At 40.6% G+C, this 18,905-nt stretch overlaps 1 protein-coding gene across 9 annotated transcripts in view; it reads left to right on the plus strand.

Moving 5' to 3' along the window:
• Positions 1–18,905, plus strand: part of CACNA2D1 (calcium voltage-gated channel auxiliary subunit alpha2delta 1) — a 930,857-nt gene that overhangs the window by 796,143 nt on the left and 115,809 nt on the right. For all 9 annotated transcript variants that reach the window (XM_077469518.1, XM_077469511.1, XM_077469509.1 and 6 more), the window contains one exon: positions 2,982–3,050. In XM_077469518.1, the coding sequence (XP_077325644.1) occupies positions 2,982–3,050 (69 nt within the window). The remainder of the gene's footprint in view (positions 1–2,981; positions 3,051–18,905) is intronic.

Here is an 18,905-nt window from a genome sequence, read left to right on the forward strand (position 1 = left end):
ACAGAATTTCACCCTAAACTTTGATTTAGTATAGTACAATGGCAGGGAAAGTAACAACTTTTCTTTGACTCTCATTCTGTGCAACTATTACTTTAAAAATGCCAAAGTTAATGAGGTAGAAGGGCCTGAATTGCTTATGAGCTGTAAAATTCAGGCATCCATGAATGTGAGGTTGTCAAAATTCTCCACAGCAAGGCACATTAAAAGAACCCTGTCACTAAAATATGTAGGTGATTGTACAGGAAACTCAAGTATTTTAAATGCTTACTTGCAATATTTTTTCTTTACCATTGTTTTAAGTTGCAATGCACCTTTGAACTTGCAACTTAATATGTGTAGTCTAAATGAAAGAAGGGAAAGGGGAGACATGATTGAAGCCTTTTAATACATCAGGGGGTGAATAAGCTTCAAGAGGGCAGGATTTCCAATATCATACCAAGATTAATAACAAAGAACATAGAGACATGACTTCAAACTTACAGAGGGAAATCTTAGAAAGTATTATTTTACTGAAAAAGTAGTTTATGCTTGGAATAGACTTCCAGCAGAGGTAGTAGGTCAGTCAATAGTAAGTGGCTGCAAACATGCTTGGGACAAACATAGATCTATGCCAAAAAAAGTGTTAAAATCCTGCGCTAATCCTACTTTCCTGTGAAAGGGAAGTGTGACTATTGAAATGGAGGAATCAAACACATAAATATATAAATGAAAATATATAGATAAAGAAAAGCTGCAACCTAAAAGGTCCGAACCCCTACCATAAGCATACATAATTAAAAGAAACAGGTGCACTAATCTATAAGAATATTCACAGTGCAAAAATACACATGACAAAATTTAAGGGCATAAAATCCACTCCTACAAAAACAAGTGTATAAAAATATATAAAAAATTGGATGAAATGACTCATAAAGTGAAATATATATGATTTAGTTCATAAAAGGTGCAACAAAAAAAAATGTGCATGAAAAGATGTGCATGAAAAATGTCCAACTGACAAACCCTTATACAAAAGGGAACTGAGTGAACCAAATATGTGAACAATTCTGGTCTCTTCAAGGGAATTGGGTGAGACAAATATAAGGGAACTTCAGTGCTCTTCAAAACACAAAGACTTTAATATCCCATCACCGCACCAGATTCACTTCTTACCAGATAAAAGTAGTTTCAAGCATTGAATAATAATCCCACCATGCTCCAACAGACTGGGCTGTAAAAATTAACCAAATTCCATATCAATGATAAATCCCAGAGCATAAAGGAAGAAGAGGATAGCCTTGTAGTGCAATATGTTTCAACAAAAGGGTTTATTAAAACAGCATACTAAAAACGTGCATTAGGCAACGAAACATCAGCAAAAATAAATGCACATAAAAAACTGAGCAGTGGTTTACACCAACCAGCTCAAATGGTTAGACATCTCACAATGGACTCCACTCATTGTGAGATATAGATCATAGATCTATACTCAGACAAAAAAGTTATCTGAAAACCCCCCCCCTCCAAAGAAAACCCCATAAAAAAAAAAACAGGCAGACTCGATGAACCACTTGGTCTTTTTTCTGCCATCACTTCTCTATGTTTCAACCACTCCACAGACAGTTGTTTCCTAGTACAGCCAAAGTCCCCCTTCCCTCTTTTGCCTTCTCTTCTGGAAGTGTGTAATTACTGTCTATACTGGCCTATTTATGACTCCTTTCACCTTCCTACATCAACATGTATGTTTCTACTGGCAGAAGAGTGAGGGGGATTACTATAGCATGTCTCTTGGGTGACATCTTTGAGTTTGCTGTGACTACTATCATCACTTTCAAGATGATGATGCCCAGCAACAGTCTCACACATTTTGGAAGGGTACACAAAGGACGCTTTTATGGATAAAGACATGGATAAAATATATTTATAAACATAAAATGTGATGGAAGATTGTTGGAGAAAGGAATGGTCTGGTGGAATGGTCTCCCTAATTCACTAAATATCAATGAAAGTATTTTGGAATCTGGTGAGTGCAAATTTTGAAGGGGAGCAGTCTCGCACAATGTGGTGAAGGCTTAGCATATCTATACAGCTGTTTAACCCTCAAAAGGACATTCGGTGAAGAAAGTTTATTATTGGACTCACCTGTCATAGGGTGCAACAATGTTTGAACTGTTTGGGAATATGGTGTTTAAATGCACCTAAAGAGCGCTGCTTTTGCTTCATTAATTATAATTGATTGTGATCTTATTAAGCATATGAGTTATTCTTTAAAAAATATTACTATTATGTTTATACAGGATTTACTGTATATAGTGCCAACAGTTTACACAGCACTTTACAATTTAAAGGTAGACAATACAGTTACCATACAATAAAATACAAGCGGGTTAGGAGGGCCTGCTCATAAGAGCTTGCAGTCTAATAGATTATGAAAATGATAAAAAGTACACTGAACTGCAAGAACCAAAGCAAGTAGTTTAGCCTTTCTGTACATAAAGGAGAGGCAGTGAAGTATGAAGCATCTCTTAAAAAAATACAATATATACAAACAATTTTAAAAAGTAACACAATTTTTCTAACCAATAAAGTAATACATTGCAATTTTCATGCAAATTGTTTTAATACTATGCATAGTATGTTTGTTATGTGTTTTTATCTGTTTAAAAAAAAAAACGAATTTCAGGTTAGTATGGTTAGTAATTCATGTCAGTAATTCATGTCAGTGCAAATTTTTTCTTTGACAACCAGTTACTAAGTAAAATGGGAATTAATGTCCATAAACTGTAGGTGTATTGTGTTTGAGTGCATTTCTTCTGTGTGCTCTGCTTTTCCTCACATATCCGACTGTTAGCTCCTTCAGGTTTGAGGACTTCTACTCAATAAACCATTTCCTAATAAATACTGGAGAAAAATAAAGAGTAGATTAATAATACTGCACGTTTAACTTTATGTTTTTGAATAACTGTACTGTAAATTATAAATGTTGTTGTTTCTGATTGCAGGAGTTGGGCCTTGTCATCACTGGTACCTTGCCTGTTTTTAATTTGACAGGGGACCGTAAAGAAAATAAAGTGAGTTAATAGTAAAGTTTTTATGTGAATCTTGGCCTTATTTCTTAACAAGTGTTAAAAGACCTGTATATAATGTATTATGATAAAAGCTTACATATGTTGTTCAAAATTATAAATAGTTACCCACTAATATGACTTTTGTCACAGAAGCTGTCTAGAATGATATGTTAATGCTCTTGATGCAATATTACTCTCTTCCGTGTATAATGCTTATAGGCTGACTAGCATAATTTGTTTTCAATGATAAATGCAGGTGGAATATCTGCTAGGAAATATGTTTGCAATTTCCTGCCAGGATAAATCTCTGCACTAAGCACACATCATTTCAAAGTGGCGAAGCCCTTCTTCTTTATAACTTGCCAATGACATTATACTCCGGAGAAGTGTCATTAATAACAATAAGCATTTTAAGCTCATCTGTGCCAGTTGAGAGACATTTACTTTTATTATCCAGAACTCACTGGTGTTGTATTTATAGTTTATTGCAAGCACATTCAGTGAAGTGAAGACAAGATGATATGTGAGCTACCTGAAAAGACAATAAAGGGACTTTAGATCACCACCTACTTGCATTTGTTCATAAAATACAGAGCATTTATTTGACTAAGGAAAACGTCAAAAATAGGAATAAATTTAACACAAAACCAACAAAAGAAAACCCACTATATCCCATATGCAAGCCAAAAATTAAAGATCATAAAATGCAGCTTTACAAATTCATGTACAGTAGGTTTGTTATGCAGGGTTTCATTTGGCAAAAGGCACATAGGGGCATATAGGAGATGAAGGCCAAAACACGTTTAGCTCATAATTAATTGAAGAGATTATCTAACATAACTTTAGCTCTGGTAAAATAGGTAATTCATGGCTAATGACTGCTTTGTATTTTTTGTATCTACTGTCCATCTCAAACTTAAAGATGAAGTTTAATCTGCTTATATTTTGCCTTATATTCTGCTTCATCCTTTCCCCCTCCGTTAACGTGATAAGAAATAAAACCTTTCCATTTTCATTACAAAGCTTATTTTAGGGAGAATCATCACTGGGTCTCTGTGAATCTCTGTGCAATCCAGGCAGATAGGTGGGAGGCAATGATTTTGTGGGAACAACTGTGCAAAGCTTCATAAAAAGCTGGTGAACCTCCATCAAACTTAAAGAACTTAAATTCAATTAATGAAATGGGTGGTGTGACAATAAAGAGGTGCTGGAACTCCATAAACTGATTAAGAACACAGTAGCACTCTTATTATGTTAAACTCTACCAGCCTGCAACAAAATTAGATTTAAATCTTTTGTCTGCGTTAAATATACATCTCCACCAGCACACAGTTGAGCTTAAAGACATTGGGGGTGATATACTAAGAAGAAGGCACTACACCAGTTCATACATTAATTGCTGCTCCGGAAAAAGTCATTAATCGAATGTGCGATCCGGCGCACATTGAAGCGTAAATAGCTAGAATAAATGCCTGCATATGTAAACTTCAACTGGTGCTAGGGTTATCTGCGTTTTTCTCATTGATAATAGCTAATTGATGCTAATCTCATTCCTATCAATTCTAATATATCTTTGAAATGTGCTTTTTTCTTTTACCCAAATTTTTTAATACATTACAGAGAACAGAGAAGTGTTTTTAAACCCAATAAATACATTTTTACAATTCTTGATCTTTAACCACTTCCAGACCAGCTCATTCCGATATACGTTGGCACTTTGAAGAGGGATATCGTCATTATGGCAGCATCTAGCTGCCATAACCCCGGGAACCTCTTCTTCAGTGAGCGGTCCGGTTTCTGATAAAAGTGTTCTCTGTGGCGGATTCACCGGAAGATCACTTTTATCGGCGGCAGGAGAGGGCCTCACCACCTTCCCGCTCTCCAGTGCTCTCTGCTGCATACCGATGCATTTTTGTGTAAATATAAGATCTGAGGTCTTTTTGACCCCAGATCTCATATTTAAGAGCCCCTGTCAGGCTTTTTTCTATTACAAGGGATGTTTACATTCCTTGTAATAGGAATAAAGGTGACACAATTTTTTTTAAAAAAGAACAGTGTAAAAATAAAAAATAAAGGGTAAAATAAATAAGAAAAAATGAAAGTGGTGTTCAAACGACACATGTGAGGTATCACCGTGATTGGTAGAGCAAGATCAGTAATTCTAGCCCTAGATCTCCTCTGTAACACAAAACATGCAACCTGTAGAATTTTTAAACGTCGCCTATGGAAATTTGTTGGGTAAAAGTTTGTTGCCATTCAACGAGTGGGCGCAATTTTGAAGCGTGACATGTTGGGTATCAATTTACTTGGCGTAACATTATCTTTCACAATATAAAACAATTGGGCTAACTTTACTGTTGTCTTATTTTTTAATTTAAAAACTCCATAGGTGACATTTAAAAAAAATCTACAGGTTGCATGTTTTGAGTTACAGAGGAAGCCTAGGGCTACAGACGATCACAGCGATACCTCACATGTGTGGTTTGAACATCATTTTCATATGCGGGCGCTACTCACGTGTGCGTTTGCTTCTGCATGTGAGCTTGTCGGGTCGGGGTGCTTTAAAAAAAAAAATTCTTATTTATTTTACTTGATTTTATTATTATTACACAGTTTTTTTTTTTAAATGTAATCACTTTTACTCCTATTACAAGGAATGTAAACATCCCTTGTAACAGAAAAAAGCACGACAGGTCCTCTTATACCCATGTACACACGGTCGGAAATTCCAACGGAAACGCTCCAATCGGATTATGTTGTCGGAAAATCCGATCATGTGTGGGCTCTATCTGACTTTTTCCGTCAGAAATTCACACGGAAAAAGTTTGAGAGCTGGATTTAAAATTTTCCGACAACAAAATCCGATCAGACTTTTTCCGATCGTTTGTAGAGAATTCCGATGGACAAAGTGCCATGCATGCTCAGAATAAATTACAAGATGAAAGCTCTTGGCTACTGGCCTCTACGTAGTCCAGTCATACGCAACAAACGTCACTGTGTTCAGAACGATCGGATTTTCTGACAACTTTGTGTTGGCCAAAATCCGTCAGAAAAAAATCTGATGTATTTTGTGGTCAGAATGTCCGACCGTGTGTACAGGGCATAAAATATGAGATATGGGGTCAAAAAGACCTCAGATCTCATATTTTGACAAAAATGCAATAAAAAAAATTGTCATTTAAAAAAATTACAGCAAAAAAAATGGCCCTTTAAGAGGTATGGGCGGAAGTGATGATTTGACGTCTCATCCGCCCTGCTATGGTATGGAGACGGGTGGGGGCCATCTTGTCCTCACTTCTATCCATACCCAGCTACGGATAGGACACGATCTCCTCCGTTGCTGTCGATGGCTCTGGTAAGTGGCAGAGGGCACGGGAGAACGGTGGGACGGAGGCCCTCTCCCACTGCCGATAACGGTGATCTTGTGGCAAATCCACCACAGAGACCACCATTATTGTTAACCGAACTGCCGCCTGAAGAGATGGATACCTTGGTTGTGGCAGCAGCTGCCGCCATTACAGACATATCCCTCTTCAACGTCAGGAGGTATATAGTCGTGCGGCAGTCAATAAGTGGTTAAACTAAATAAAATCTTTTTTTTATTTTTGCTTGGGGATAAAGTGCAGAGGGATTAGAAGTCTTGTCAGTTTTTGGGGATGCCTGCACCCCTGATAGGGTGAAGACACCTCACAAATTTTGCCAGTTTCTCCTTCAAATGTATTCACTTCCTATCACATAACCAAACAGGAAGTGAGGGTAAAACCCTACCAATGTATTTCCTTGGGGACACAAAGGTCAATCCTATTAGGTAAATTGCAGTCTAGCATTTTGCTGTGTACACCCCAAATTATTAGGTATCTTGGACTTTGGGGTTTATTTATTAACCTCCCTGGTGGTATTATTATTTCAGATTTTTGATTCTGAAAGCGGTACAATTATTTTGCATGGAAATTTGGTGTTTTATATTGTAGGCCTGTGATTCTTAGGAATAACTCACTTAAATCTGTCCAAACAAGAGTCTAGTAGACATCCCGGGTATGATAACGTTTGAAAAACTAAATCATAAATTATAATATAATAAATAACTATAAATAATTATAACAAATAATAATATAATAATAATAAAAATGATTTAATAATGTAATCAAATCAAAACAGAAACTGAAATGTGCTCAGTTGCAGAATTGTTGCTGTCATTACTGTCATTACTCAGTGTTTGATGATGAATTTCCTCACAAATTACTATTGCTCAATTCTACAAGTGATTCTAATTTATCACTGTTTTCTAGCTTGTCTAAAATCACTTTTGATGTAAAAGGACAGTTTTGGTTGCTATGGACAATCTCCAGGTTCCAGACAGAAAGAACAGTATTTATAATATAAAGCTGCATGAAGAGCACTGGACAGACCACTAGGGACTAAAGGGATGTGAAAAAAATGATACAGTAATGTAATCTGTAAGATGACAGCATACTGTATATGTATTGTGTGTTTTACTTTTTGAATTTGGCACCGTTCTCTGTCCCCATGCTTCACACCACTCGAAGGGAACGGAGCTCGGCTCCATGATAGATTGAGCAGAGGACGGCTCGCACACAATGCGGGGAGACATCGCAGGATCCTGGGGACAAGGTAAGTAACCTCTGTCTGGATCCTGCGATGCAATCCCAAGTGTAGCTCAGAGTTACCGCTTTTGGTACTGAAAATCCACCCCAATCGACTCTCTGGAATACTGCCGGGGGGGGGGGTCAAAGGCAAATCCACTTTGCACAACACACAACTTGGAAGTGCAGTTGCTGGGGATCCGAGGGGGGCATGCAAGGAACAAAAAAAACAGCATCTTTGTTTCTACATAATTGGATGATAAAATCACCAGTGCTTCCCCTCAGATTTACAATGAGTACACTTGCATTGCAGAGGGGGTTTGCCTTTAATAAACCCCAAAATACCTAATAATTTGAGGTGTGCACAACAAAGTGCTAGAGTGCAATTTGCCTAATGGAGACACTAGTTAGATTGACCTGTGTGTTCACAAGGAAAGACATTGGCAGGGTTTTCCATACACTTCCTGTTTGGCTATGTGGCAGGAAGTGAAGCCAATTTTCAGAAAAGGAACACAAAGCCCAACCTAAAAAAGATAAGCAGAGGTTCTAACACTCACTTGGTTTCCCTCAAATGCCCACAATTAGAATAGGATTGTCTGGAGCTAGATTTTAGCTCAGTGCTCTAAATCAGTGGTCCTCAACCCTGTCCTCACGTACCCCCAAACAGACCATGTTTGTAGGTTTTCCTTCATCTTGCACAGGTGTGTTAAATCAGAGTCAATGGATTGGTATTTTGGACAGCTAATTTAGCTAAGATAAATTCCCAAAACATGTCCTGTCAGGGGTACTTAAGGACTGAGACTGAGAACCACTGCACTGAAATGGAAAATTGAATACTTACCTCTCTGTAATTTTCCTTTCCTGGTGCCTATCCATGGCAGAATATGCACAATCAATGCATATGCTACCATGAAGGCACCAGGAAAGTTAGCTTTTAGACAAATCACACCTTTTTTTTGGTTTTGCCATACCAATCAGCCTAGTTAATCTGCAGCTGGGAAATATGTTGCATGAAAAAAAAATGGATGGAAGGGGGTAGTGTAAAATGCATTACTTGGATTGAGCATGCATCTGCAAAACAAATTATTAAGAAAACACATACAGTTGTATGCAAACGTTTAAGAACCCCTGACAATTTCCATGATTGCCATTTATAAATATTTGGTTGTTTGGATCAGCAATTTCATTTTGATCTATCAAATAACTGAAGGACACAGTAATATTTCAGTATATGAAATTAGGTTCATTGGATTAACAGAAAATGTGCAATAGGCATCAAAACTAAATTAGACAGGTGCATAAATTTGGACACCCTTGTCAGTTTGTTGATTTGAATACATGTAACTACTTAGCACTGATTAATTGGAACACACAATTGGTTTGGAGAGCTCTTTCAGCCTTGAACTTCAAATACAGGTGCATCCAATCATGAGAAAATGTATTTAAGGTGGCCAATTGCAAGTTGTTGTTCTCTTTGACTCTCCTCTGAAGAGTGGCAACATGGGGGCCTCAAAATAACTCTCAAATGACCTGAAAACAAAGTTTGTTCTACATTATGGTTTAGGGGAAGGCTACAAAAAGTAATCACAGAGATATAAGCTGTCAGTGTCCACTGTGTGGAACATAGTGAGGAAAAGCAAGACCACAGGCACAGTTCTTGTTAAGGACAGAAGTGGCAGGCTACATAAAATATTGGAGAAGCAAAGGCAAAGGATGGTGATAACGGTCAAAAACAGCCCAAGGACCATCTCCAAAGACCTACAACATCAACTTGCTGCAGATGGTGTCACTGTGCATCCTTCAACAATTCAGTGCACTTTGCACAAGAAGAATCTGTATGGGAGAGTGATGCAAAAGAAACCTTTTCTGCACACATGCCACAAACAGAGTATGACGTATGCAAACGCACATTTGGACAAGCCAGCTTAATTTTGGAATAAGGTGCTGTGGACTGATGAAACAAAGCTTGAGTTATTTGGTCATAACAAGGGGTGTTATGCATGGCGGCAAAAGAACACAGCATTCCAAGAAAAAAACTTGCTACCCACAGTAAGTTTTGGTGGAGGCTCCATTATACTATGGCCAGTGTCGGTACTGGGAATCTGGTTAAAGTTGAGGGTTGCATGGATTACACTCAATATCAGCAGATTATTGAGAATAATGTTGAGGAATCAGTCACAAAGTCGAAGTTACGCAGGGGCTAGATATTTCAACAAGACAACGGCCTAAAACACTGCTCAAAATCGAGGAACAAGTACAATGTTCTGGAATGGCCATCTCAGTTCCAAGACATGAATATCATTGAACATCTGTGGGGTGAGTTGAAGCAGGCTGTCCATGCTCGGCAGCCATCAAACCTAACTGAACTGGAGATGTTTTGTATAGAGGAATGGTCCAAAATACATTTATCCAGAATACAGACACACATTACAGGCTATAGGAAGTGTCTAGAAGCTGTTATTTCTGATAAATGAGGCTCTACTAAATATTGATGGGATTTTTCTGTTGGGGTGTCCAAATTTATGCACCTGTCTAATTTCATTTTAATGCATATTGCGCATTTTCTGTTAATCCAATAAACCTAATTTTACTACTGAAATAATACTGTGCCCTTCAGTTATTTGATAGATCAAAATGAAATTGCTGATCCAAACACCCAAATATTTATAAATGACAATCATGTCAGGAGTTCCTAAACGTTTGCATAAAACTGTAAAACATAAAAAATTGCTACAAATTTTATTGGTCAACAAAACAGGACTTTGAAAAGAGAAAAGAAAGCAAAAAACAAATGCATGTTAATTTGAGACACTAACAGAATATGGTTTTGAGGTCTGACCATTTTGAATAGGAAATTAACAGTAGTTAAAAGGACTGTACCCACAAACGGACAGTCTCTTAAGGATTTAAAAATGTATTAGTCACAACATATCAAGGAAAATTTAGCAAAATAATGCAGCACAGACAATTAAATCAAAGTTAAACTAACAACTTACAAACATTGACAACATCAAAAATATTGTAGGGAAAAATACCCGCCCTAAAAAAACAAACAAAAGTAAATAATACTTGCTCTAAAACACATCTGTTTTGCAAAGACATAACAAACAAAATACAAAGAGAAAATACATGTTACAAACTCTGTAAGGACACCCAAATACTCTCTTGACACACACACAAGTGCACTCACACACCTCTTTTCAGGGCGAGGTAAAGCATGCTATCTGCAAGCTTTATATAGCATATGTTTGTGTGCTAATGAGGCAATTGAAAACACATGCATGGTCCATGAAACACACAAAATGCAAGTTCACCCAGTGTAGAGACATTACTTCAAAGTGGGTGCAACTGTTAAGGATGTCCTTAAACTACTAACCCAAAAAACACACTCTCGGGTGCTGTCACACACCAAAATCCACAGCAAAAAACTAAAGTCCCTGAGCATGCCCAGAAAACCCCAAATGCAGCTAGCACAAAATAAGCCACTCCTGTCCAAAATTAAGCACATCATCCCGTATGCTACAAAATTACAGATGGGACAAACACCCTCCGATCCACAGGGGCAAACAAAGAGCCTAACATGGGCAAAAGTTATACAACAAATACCATTACAGTCTATGGGAACTGACTTGTTAATTTTGCTAGTCCCCACTTGGCTGGCTTATATTCAAGTTATTGGTCTTGAAATGGGTAGGGGGGGCAAGGTTCCACCCTGAGGGACATATATCAATGTCACCAATTTGGACAACCCCAAAACCAAAACAAGGAGAAGTGCCTTTAAAAATGCAAAATTGCTTAAAAGCTAGAAACTTGGGAGGGGGGGAGGGGTTACTCTGCCTTTAAAGTGGTGCATCTGTAGCATGTATCCAAAATGCTGCTTCAAAGATGTACGGTTTTAGAGAAAAGTAACAAATCTACATTGCAGCTGCAAGATTTTAACCCAAAACAAAAAATAGCCTGCCCCCCAATACATACAAGACCATTTGGGTCTGTCAATGCTTAAAATGAGGACCCTCACATGAAAAAGACCACCCTAAACTAAAAAAGTATTATGCCTCTCCCACACATTAACAAACCCCTATCCAAACATACAGCAAGCCATCCCATGAAAGGGGGTGGATGCTTGGGGGCAGGAGGGGTTCGGACACCCCAAAAGTCACCCACCTTGTTCTCATATTCCGGGGGACAAGGGCCTCTCCCACACAACCCTAGGCTGGGGTTGTGGGGGGCTGCAGACAGAGGGCTTTATTGAATGTGGAAAGCCCCTTTAAACTAGTGGGTACAAGGTGCTTTGTGTTGGTATTGGGCTGAGCCCAACATACCCCACCCTATTAGATTGTTATCTCTTCTGAGCAGGGCCATCTTACTCCTCTTGTATTTTATTGTATTGTAACGGTATTGTCTCCTTTTATATTGTAAAGAGCTGCGTAAACTGTTGGCGCTATATAAATCCTTGTATAATAATAATAATAATGTTGGCAACGTAACATGCTAACATGACCTATGTGCAAATCTCCTAAAAAAAATACATTCAGGTGAACCAGCGTAAAAAAAAAAAAAAAAGGCAAGATTTGAAGTGCGCCCGTTCCACCCCTGCAATTGCATGTATGTTGCTTAACATTTACTAAGATTTTGGCCGCGCAGTGAACAAACTCATGTGAACGAGCGCAAAATCCACTTGTGCATGCGCACTGATTACATTGATCTCACGCAGTTCTAAACGTACTCGCAGGCACAAGCAGGCTTTCTCTGAAAAAGTTACTTTCTCATTCTATTTTGGGCATATTTGTTACTTAGGCAGTTGTTACCAAACTTCCGCACATCACCCCATAATATTGGTACCTCCATCTTATGAGAATATTTAATTGGAGATGCCAGGCACCATGTCCATAGTGGCACACAGATTGCATTCTCCCATGCGATGAGATTGCTATAGTAAATGGGGGATTCACGCTCTGTTGCCGGCACACCATTTCGTAAATATGGAAATGTGCATTGCGTTACTGATGGCACATGACTTTCGTATATGACCCCCACTGTTTTGGAATACAGCACAAAACATGATAGTTATGTACAGTACCTGACCGCGAGATTGTGTTTCCAATGCGATCTCATCACGCTCGTTCTCCGAGACAGGGTACTGTGCATCTCGCACTGGCCTGCAATAGGAAAATGCATGAGAGAGAAGCAACAATGTCGCCTCTCTAATAGAGCCGGCATGGCTTCCCCTCGAAGGGCATACCAGGCTCTTAGGTCTGGTATGGATTTTAAGGGGAACCCCCTACACCGGAAAAAACGGCATATCCATACCAGACTCCCATCCCAGCATGCAGCCCAGCCAGTCAGGAAAGGGGATGGGGACGAGCGAGCACCCCTCCCCTCTTGAGCCGTACCAGGCCGCATGCCCTCAATATGGGGGGGTGGGTGCTTTGGGGAAGGGGGTGCCCTGCGCCCCCCCACCCCAAAGCACCTTGTCCCCATGTTGATGAGGACAAGGGCCTCTTCCTGATAACCCTGGCCATTGGTTGTTGGGGTCTGCGGGCGGGGGCTTACCAGAATAAGGGGGCCCCCAGATCCCAGCCCCCCACCCTATGTGAATGAGTATGGGGCACATCGTGCCCCTACCCATTAACCTGGGGGGAAAAAGTGTCAATAAAAAAAAACACAGGTTTTCAAAGTAATTTATTAGGCAGCTCCGGGGGTCTTCTTCCGACTTTGGGGGTCTTCTTGCCGGGCTCCTCCACTATCTTCTGCTCTTTTGCCACTCTTTTGCTAGCGGAGGAGCCCGCTTTTCTCCTTCATCATCGTCGCCATCTGGGGGTCTTCTTCCGACTCCTTTGCGCTCTCCAGTTCTTCTCCACGATCTCCGGCCTCTTCTCCCGCTCTCCGGCGTCTTCTCCTGCTCTCCGGCGTCTTCTCCCTTTCTCTGATTCTTCTGCCGGCTCCTCCGCTATCTTCTTCTAGCTCTTTTACTAGAGGTGGCCCAGTCTTCTGCGTCCTTCTTCCCTCTTCTCTTCTTCCAATGTTGACATGATGCTCTCTCCCACTGTAATGCCGTGTGAACGATGCGCGATCACTTATATAGGCATGGGCCATCGTCACCGTGGGATGTCAAACGGTGACCCCGCCCCTTATGATGTCACAGTCCCATCCTGCCCTGGGCCCTGATGTCATAAGGGGCGTGGCCACAGTGTGACATCGCCTGGTGATCACGCCCCATGCCAATATAAGTGATCACGCATCGCTCACACAGCATTACAGTGGGAGAGAGCGTCATGTCAAGATCGGAAGAAGAGAAGAGGGAAGAAGGATGCAGAAGACCGGGCAACCGCTAGTAAAAGAGCCAGAAGAAGATAGCGGAGGAGCCGGCAGAAGAGAGAAAGGGAGAAAACGCCGGAGAGCGGGAGAAGAGGTCGGAGATCCCGGAGAACTGGAGAGCGTGAAGGAGTCTGAAGAAGACCCTCGGGCGGCGACGATGATGAAGGAGAAAGCCAGACTCCTCTGCTAGCCCCAAAGCACCCATCCCCCTGTGTTGAGGGCATGCGGCCTGGTACGGCTCAGGGGGGGGGCGCTCGCTTGTCCCCACCCCCTTTCCTAACCGGTCAGTGTGCATGCTCAGATAGGGGTCTGGTATGGATTTTGGGGGGACCCCATGCTGGGACCCCATGCCGGTTTTTTATTTAAAATTTGGTGTGGAGTTCTCCCTCAAGATTCATACCAAATACAGTGCCCGGTCCACGCCGAAGGAGCTGACATCTTGCCCTCGGCGTGTCTTCCGGGTTTGCGGCTCCGGCGCTGTGAGTAGCGTCACTCCCATGCACACACGCAGGAGTTTTCTTCCCGGCAAGGTCTGACAACACCGCCGGAGCTTCAGCTGGGGCATTCAGAGAACATGTGCCACTGACATCAGCGGCTGCATGCATAGGGAAATATCTCCTAAACCATACAGGTTTAGGAGATATTAATTTTACCTACAGGTAATTTTATAGGCTTACCTGTAGGTAAAAATGTAAAAATTTGAGTATCAAACCGCTTTAAGAGTTCTGTGAATGGATGAGAGAGCAGGATGGAGTGGTACAACTTCTCCCAGTAGCAGCAGCAGCTGTTAACTTTTAAAGCAGTGGAAGACAGCCACTCAGGACAGTATCCATTTGCTCACAACAGGGAAGCTTTTTACCAAAAGAAGTTGCCTGCAAATATTAGGATACACACCATTACACATGCCTAATGTGCTTTATGCTGTATGCCCCCCTCCCCCCCTCTCCAAAAATGAAAAAAAGATCAGCTTAACGGTAAAGGATATTTAATAGTCTAGCATAGTCACAGTCTTGGGTTAACTACAAAAGAGAAACAACAATGTTAAAACAGTTCAGTAAGTACACACTTACTGATAAATAGAGAGTTTCCAAATATTTATTTACAATACTGTTGATCAAAAGGGCTTTGGAAAGACATTAAATATTCTTGTAAATAGTTTTACAGTTTTTATTAAGTAGATATCAAGCAACAGATGTCAACTGTAACTGTATAATCTGCGATGCAGACCTACTGTAGATGTGCACAAAAACTAAGATCCATTAAAACAGATGAAAATTATATTTAAACCGTATGGGCCACAGCAGTTTTTAGAATTTAGTTATAAGTCTATTGCCAATAACTGTTATGTTCCAAATTGGTGTCTTTTTTGAGGACAAACAAGACTACCCTTTGTAAAAAATCATTTATTTTCCATGTATTTAAAAACAAAAATAAATAGGAAGCAAAAAACAATACAGTTTACTATTTTAAGAAATGTGTTGCTATAGATACAATTTACAAATGGTTTTCTGCTATTTGTCCAATTTTTTCAATAAACCTAATTAATGTGGCTGGTATACAACCTACTGGAGTTATATTCTTTTTTTTCTGTGTACTATAATAGTAATAATAAAAAAAGCAAGTGGAAAAAAAAAAGATCCAATTAGTGAAGTAGACAGTATAAAAGAAGGGGAGGAGCTAATTAGCTATAATTAGTATTTACTGTGGATTACTAAGGGTTAAAACATCATTTTGTATTAAAATTACAGAAAAAAAGCAATATAGAGCTTTATTGCTATTAAAATTGGAATCAGATCAGAAAACAAGTCTGTGATATGAAGCATCAGACTGTAATTGCATGGTGAAGTGCAATGTCCCGTACACATGATCAGACTTTCCGCCAACAAAACTATGGATTTTTGTTCGAAGGATGTTGGCTTGAACTTGTCTTGCATACACACGGTCACAAAATTGTTGGCCAACAATTACAAATGTGGGAACGTGGTGACATACAAGACGTATAACGAGCAGAGAAAAAGGAAGTTCAATAGCCAGTGCGGCTCATCTGCTTGATTCCAAGCATGCATGAACTTTTGTGTGTCGGACTTGTGTACACGCAATCGGAAATTCCCACAACAAAGGTTTGTTGGCAGAAAATTTGAGAACCTGCTATCAAACATTTGTTGGCAGAAAGTCCAACAGCAAAGGTTTGATGGAGCATACACACGGTTGGACTTTCTGACAACAAGCTCACATCCAACATTTCCCATTGGAAAATCCAACCGTGTGTACGTGGCATTACACTTTCTGTATGAATGATCCTCTGTGGCAGTTTATCCTGGCAGAAGCACACACAGGAACATTCACTTCAGGGGAAATATGTTCATCATTCTTTAAATTGTAAACTATACTTAAAGCCAAACATTTTTACTGTACATTATAAAGTTGGGTTGTTTTAAAAGCCCTGTCAGGTTTTTATTTATCTGATTCCCAACTGGGGAGACTTTTTCTCTTTGTTTATCCTAATGGCTATTTTTACTGGGATAGAAAGTGATGGAAAATTCAAAACGGTATGGTTGTCACTGAAATGAGATTAGGGAGGACCTGTTCAATTACAGGGAAATCTCCCAAATGGAAAAAAAAACAGACAGCAGATAGCAGATTAACCACTTCAGCCCCAGAAGGATTTACCTCCTTAATGACCAGGCCATTTTTTGAAAGACGGCACTGTGTCGCTTTAACTGAAATTGTGCGGTCGTACGACATTGTACCCAAACAAAATTGTACTTTTTTTCCCACAAATAGAGCTTCCTTTTGGTGTTATTTGATCACCTCTGCGTTTTTTATTTTTTGCGCTATAAACAAATAAAGACCGACAATTTTGAAAAAAAAAACATTTTTTTTTTACTTTTGCTATAATAAATATCCCAAAATGTAAAAAAACAAATTTCTTCATCAGTTTAGGTATTCTACATACTTTATGTAAAAAAATTGCAATAAGCGTATATTGATTGGATTGCCCAAAAGTTATCTACAAACTAGGGGATAGATGGAATTTTTACTATTTTTTTTGTTTTACTAGTAATGATGGTATTTAACGATTTTTAGTGGGACTCTGGCATTGTGGTGGACAGATTCGACACTTTTGAAACTTTTTTGGGACCAGTGACATTTATACAGCTATACAAATGCACTGATTACTGTATAAATGTCACTGGCAGGGAAGGGGTTACCACTAAGGGCGATCAAGGGGTTAAGTGTATCCTAGGAAGGTGTTTCTAACTGTGGGGGGAGTATGCTGACTGGGAGTAGGGATAAGCTTGACGTTTTGGTCGAACGTAAGTTCGACTAGAACATTGGGTGTTCGCCCGTTCGCCGAAGAGCGAACATTATGGGGCGTGCCGCTGAACACCCCATAATGCACTGCAAGACTGCAGTGCATTGCTGTATGATGATTGGCCAAAGCATGCACCTGGCCTGCATGCTTTGGGCAATCACAGCATGCTCTGCTAAAAGAGCCATAATTGGTCAAAGGCATGGCTCAGGGGGACTAATGCCGCTTACACACAATTGGACTATCCGGCGGACCAGAGTCCGCTGACAATTCAATCATGTGTGGGCTCCAGCAGATTTTTTGTTCCCAAAAGTCCGGGCATTGACATTACCTTTCCTTCACGACGCACTGGGTAACTGGCAGCTGGGAAGGATGCAGGACAGGGTTCATTGTTGTTGGAGCTTGTTCCACCACCACGCCTCCAAAATGCTAGTGTTGATTCTGCCACAGCTCTCTCCTCTACCACCTCCTCTTCTTCCTCTATGGCCTCTTCTGCAGATTTTTCCTCTGAACCAGCGGTAAGCGTTCAAGGAGCTACACAAGCAGCAAGGCCAAAAGATGCCATATGGTGCTTGAGTTGATCTGCCTAGGGGACAGGAGCCACACTTGGGGCTGAGATTCCTTCAGCTCTCTAGGGGCAGGTTTAGAGGTGGTTGACACCACGCCAGCTTCAGCCAGGTATGATTGTATGCGATAATGGCACCAACCTTCTCTTCACCCTCCGACAGGGACACTTGACCCATGTTCGATATTTGGCACACATCCTGAATTTGGTGGTGCAACAGTTGAGCAGGTACCCAGGCTTAATAGGCAGGCCAGAAAAGTCTGTAGTCATTTTTGCCGGTCATACAATGCCAGTGCTCAGCTGGCTGACATTCAAAGGGAATGCAACCTGCCCACCAACCGCCTCATTTGTGACATGCCCACCAGGTGGAACTCAATGTTGGCAATGCTGCAGTGGCTGCACACACAGCAGAGAGCCATCAATGAGGACCTGTGTGAGTATGTTACCAGGACAGGGTCAGGGGAACTGGGCTTCTTCTTGTGCCATGCCTGTGGCTACTGGTCAAGGATGCATGCACTGTCCTGCCACCATTTGAGGAGGTCATAAGGATGGTGAGCAGCGACAATGCATGCATCAGTGACACTGTCTCTCTAGTCTTCCTGTTGGAACACATGCTTCGTGGAATCATGGACAGTGCCCTTGGGGCAGAACAGTGGGAGGAAGAGGAGGACTTCCTTACCTCTCAAGGCCTCCTGCGGGCCCACCAAACACACAGGAAGAAGAGAAGGAGGAGGATTGTGTCAGCATGGATGTAGAGGATAACCCTCAGCATCAGTCTTCAAGTTATGGTTTTCAGTCCCCAGAAACCAAAGGCGTTGTCTGGGAGGAGGTAGTTGTAATCCTTAGTGACCCAGAGGCCTCCCTGATTCTGCAAAGCCTGCAAAAGGACCCTAGGATTCATAGTATCAAGGAAAGGGATCATTACTGGCTGGCAACCCTTCCTGATCCACGTTACATGGGTAAGGTTGCAGAACAGATCCTGCCTTCGCAGAAGGAGCAGAGGATTAAACATCTTCAGGAGGCCTTAAAGAAAGCATTTTCAGACCATGGGAGGTTCT

This window comes from Lithobates pipiens, unplaced genomic scaffold, assembly GCF_037356315.1.
Source record: "Lithobates pipiens isolate NorthernLeopardFrog02 unplaced genomic scaffold, aLitPip1_a1.2 Scaffold_8, whole genome shotgun sequence".
Classification (NCBI taxonomy): Eukaryota; Metazoa; Chordata; class Amphibia; order Anura; family Ranidae; genus Lithobates; species Lithobates pipiens.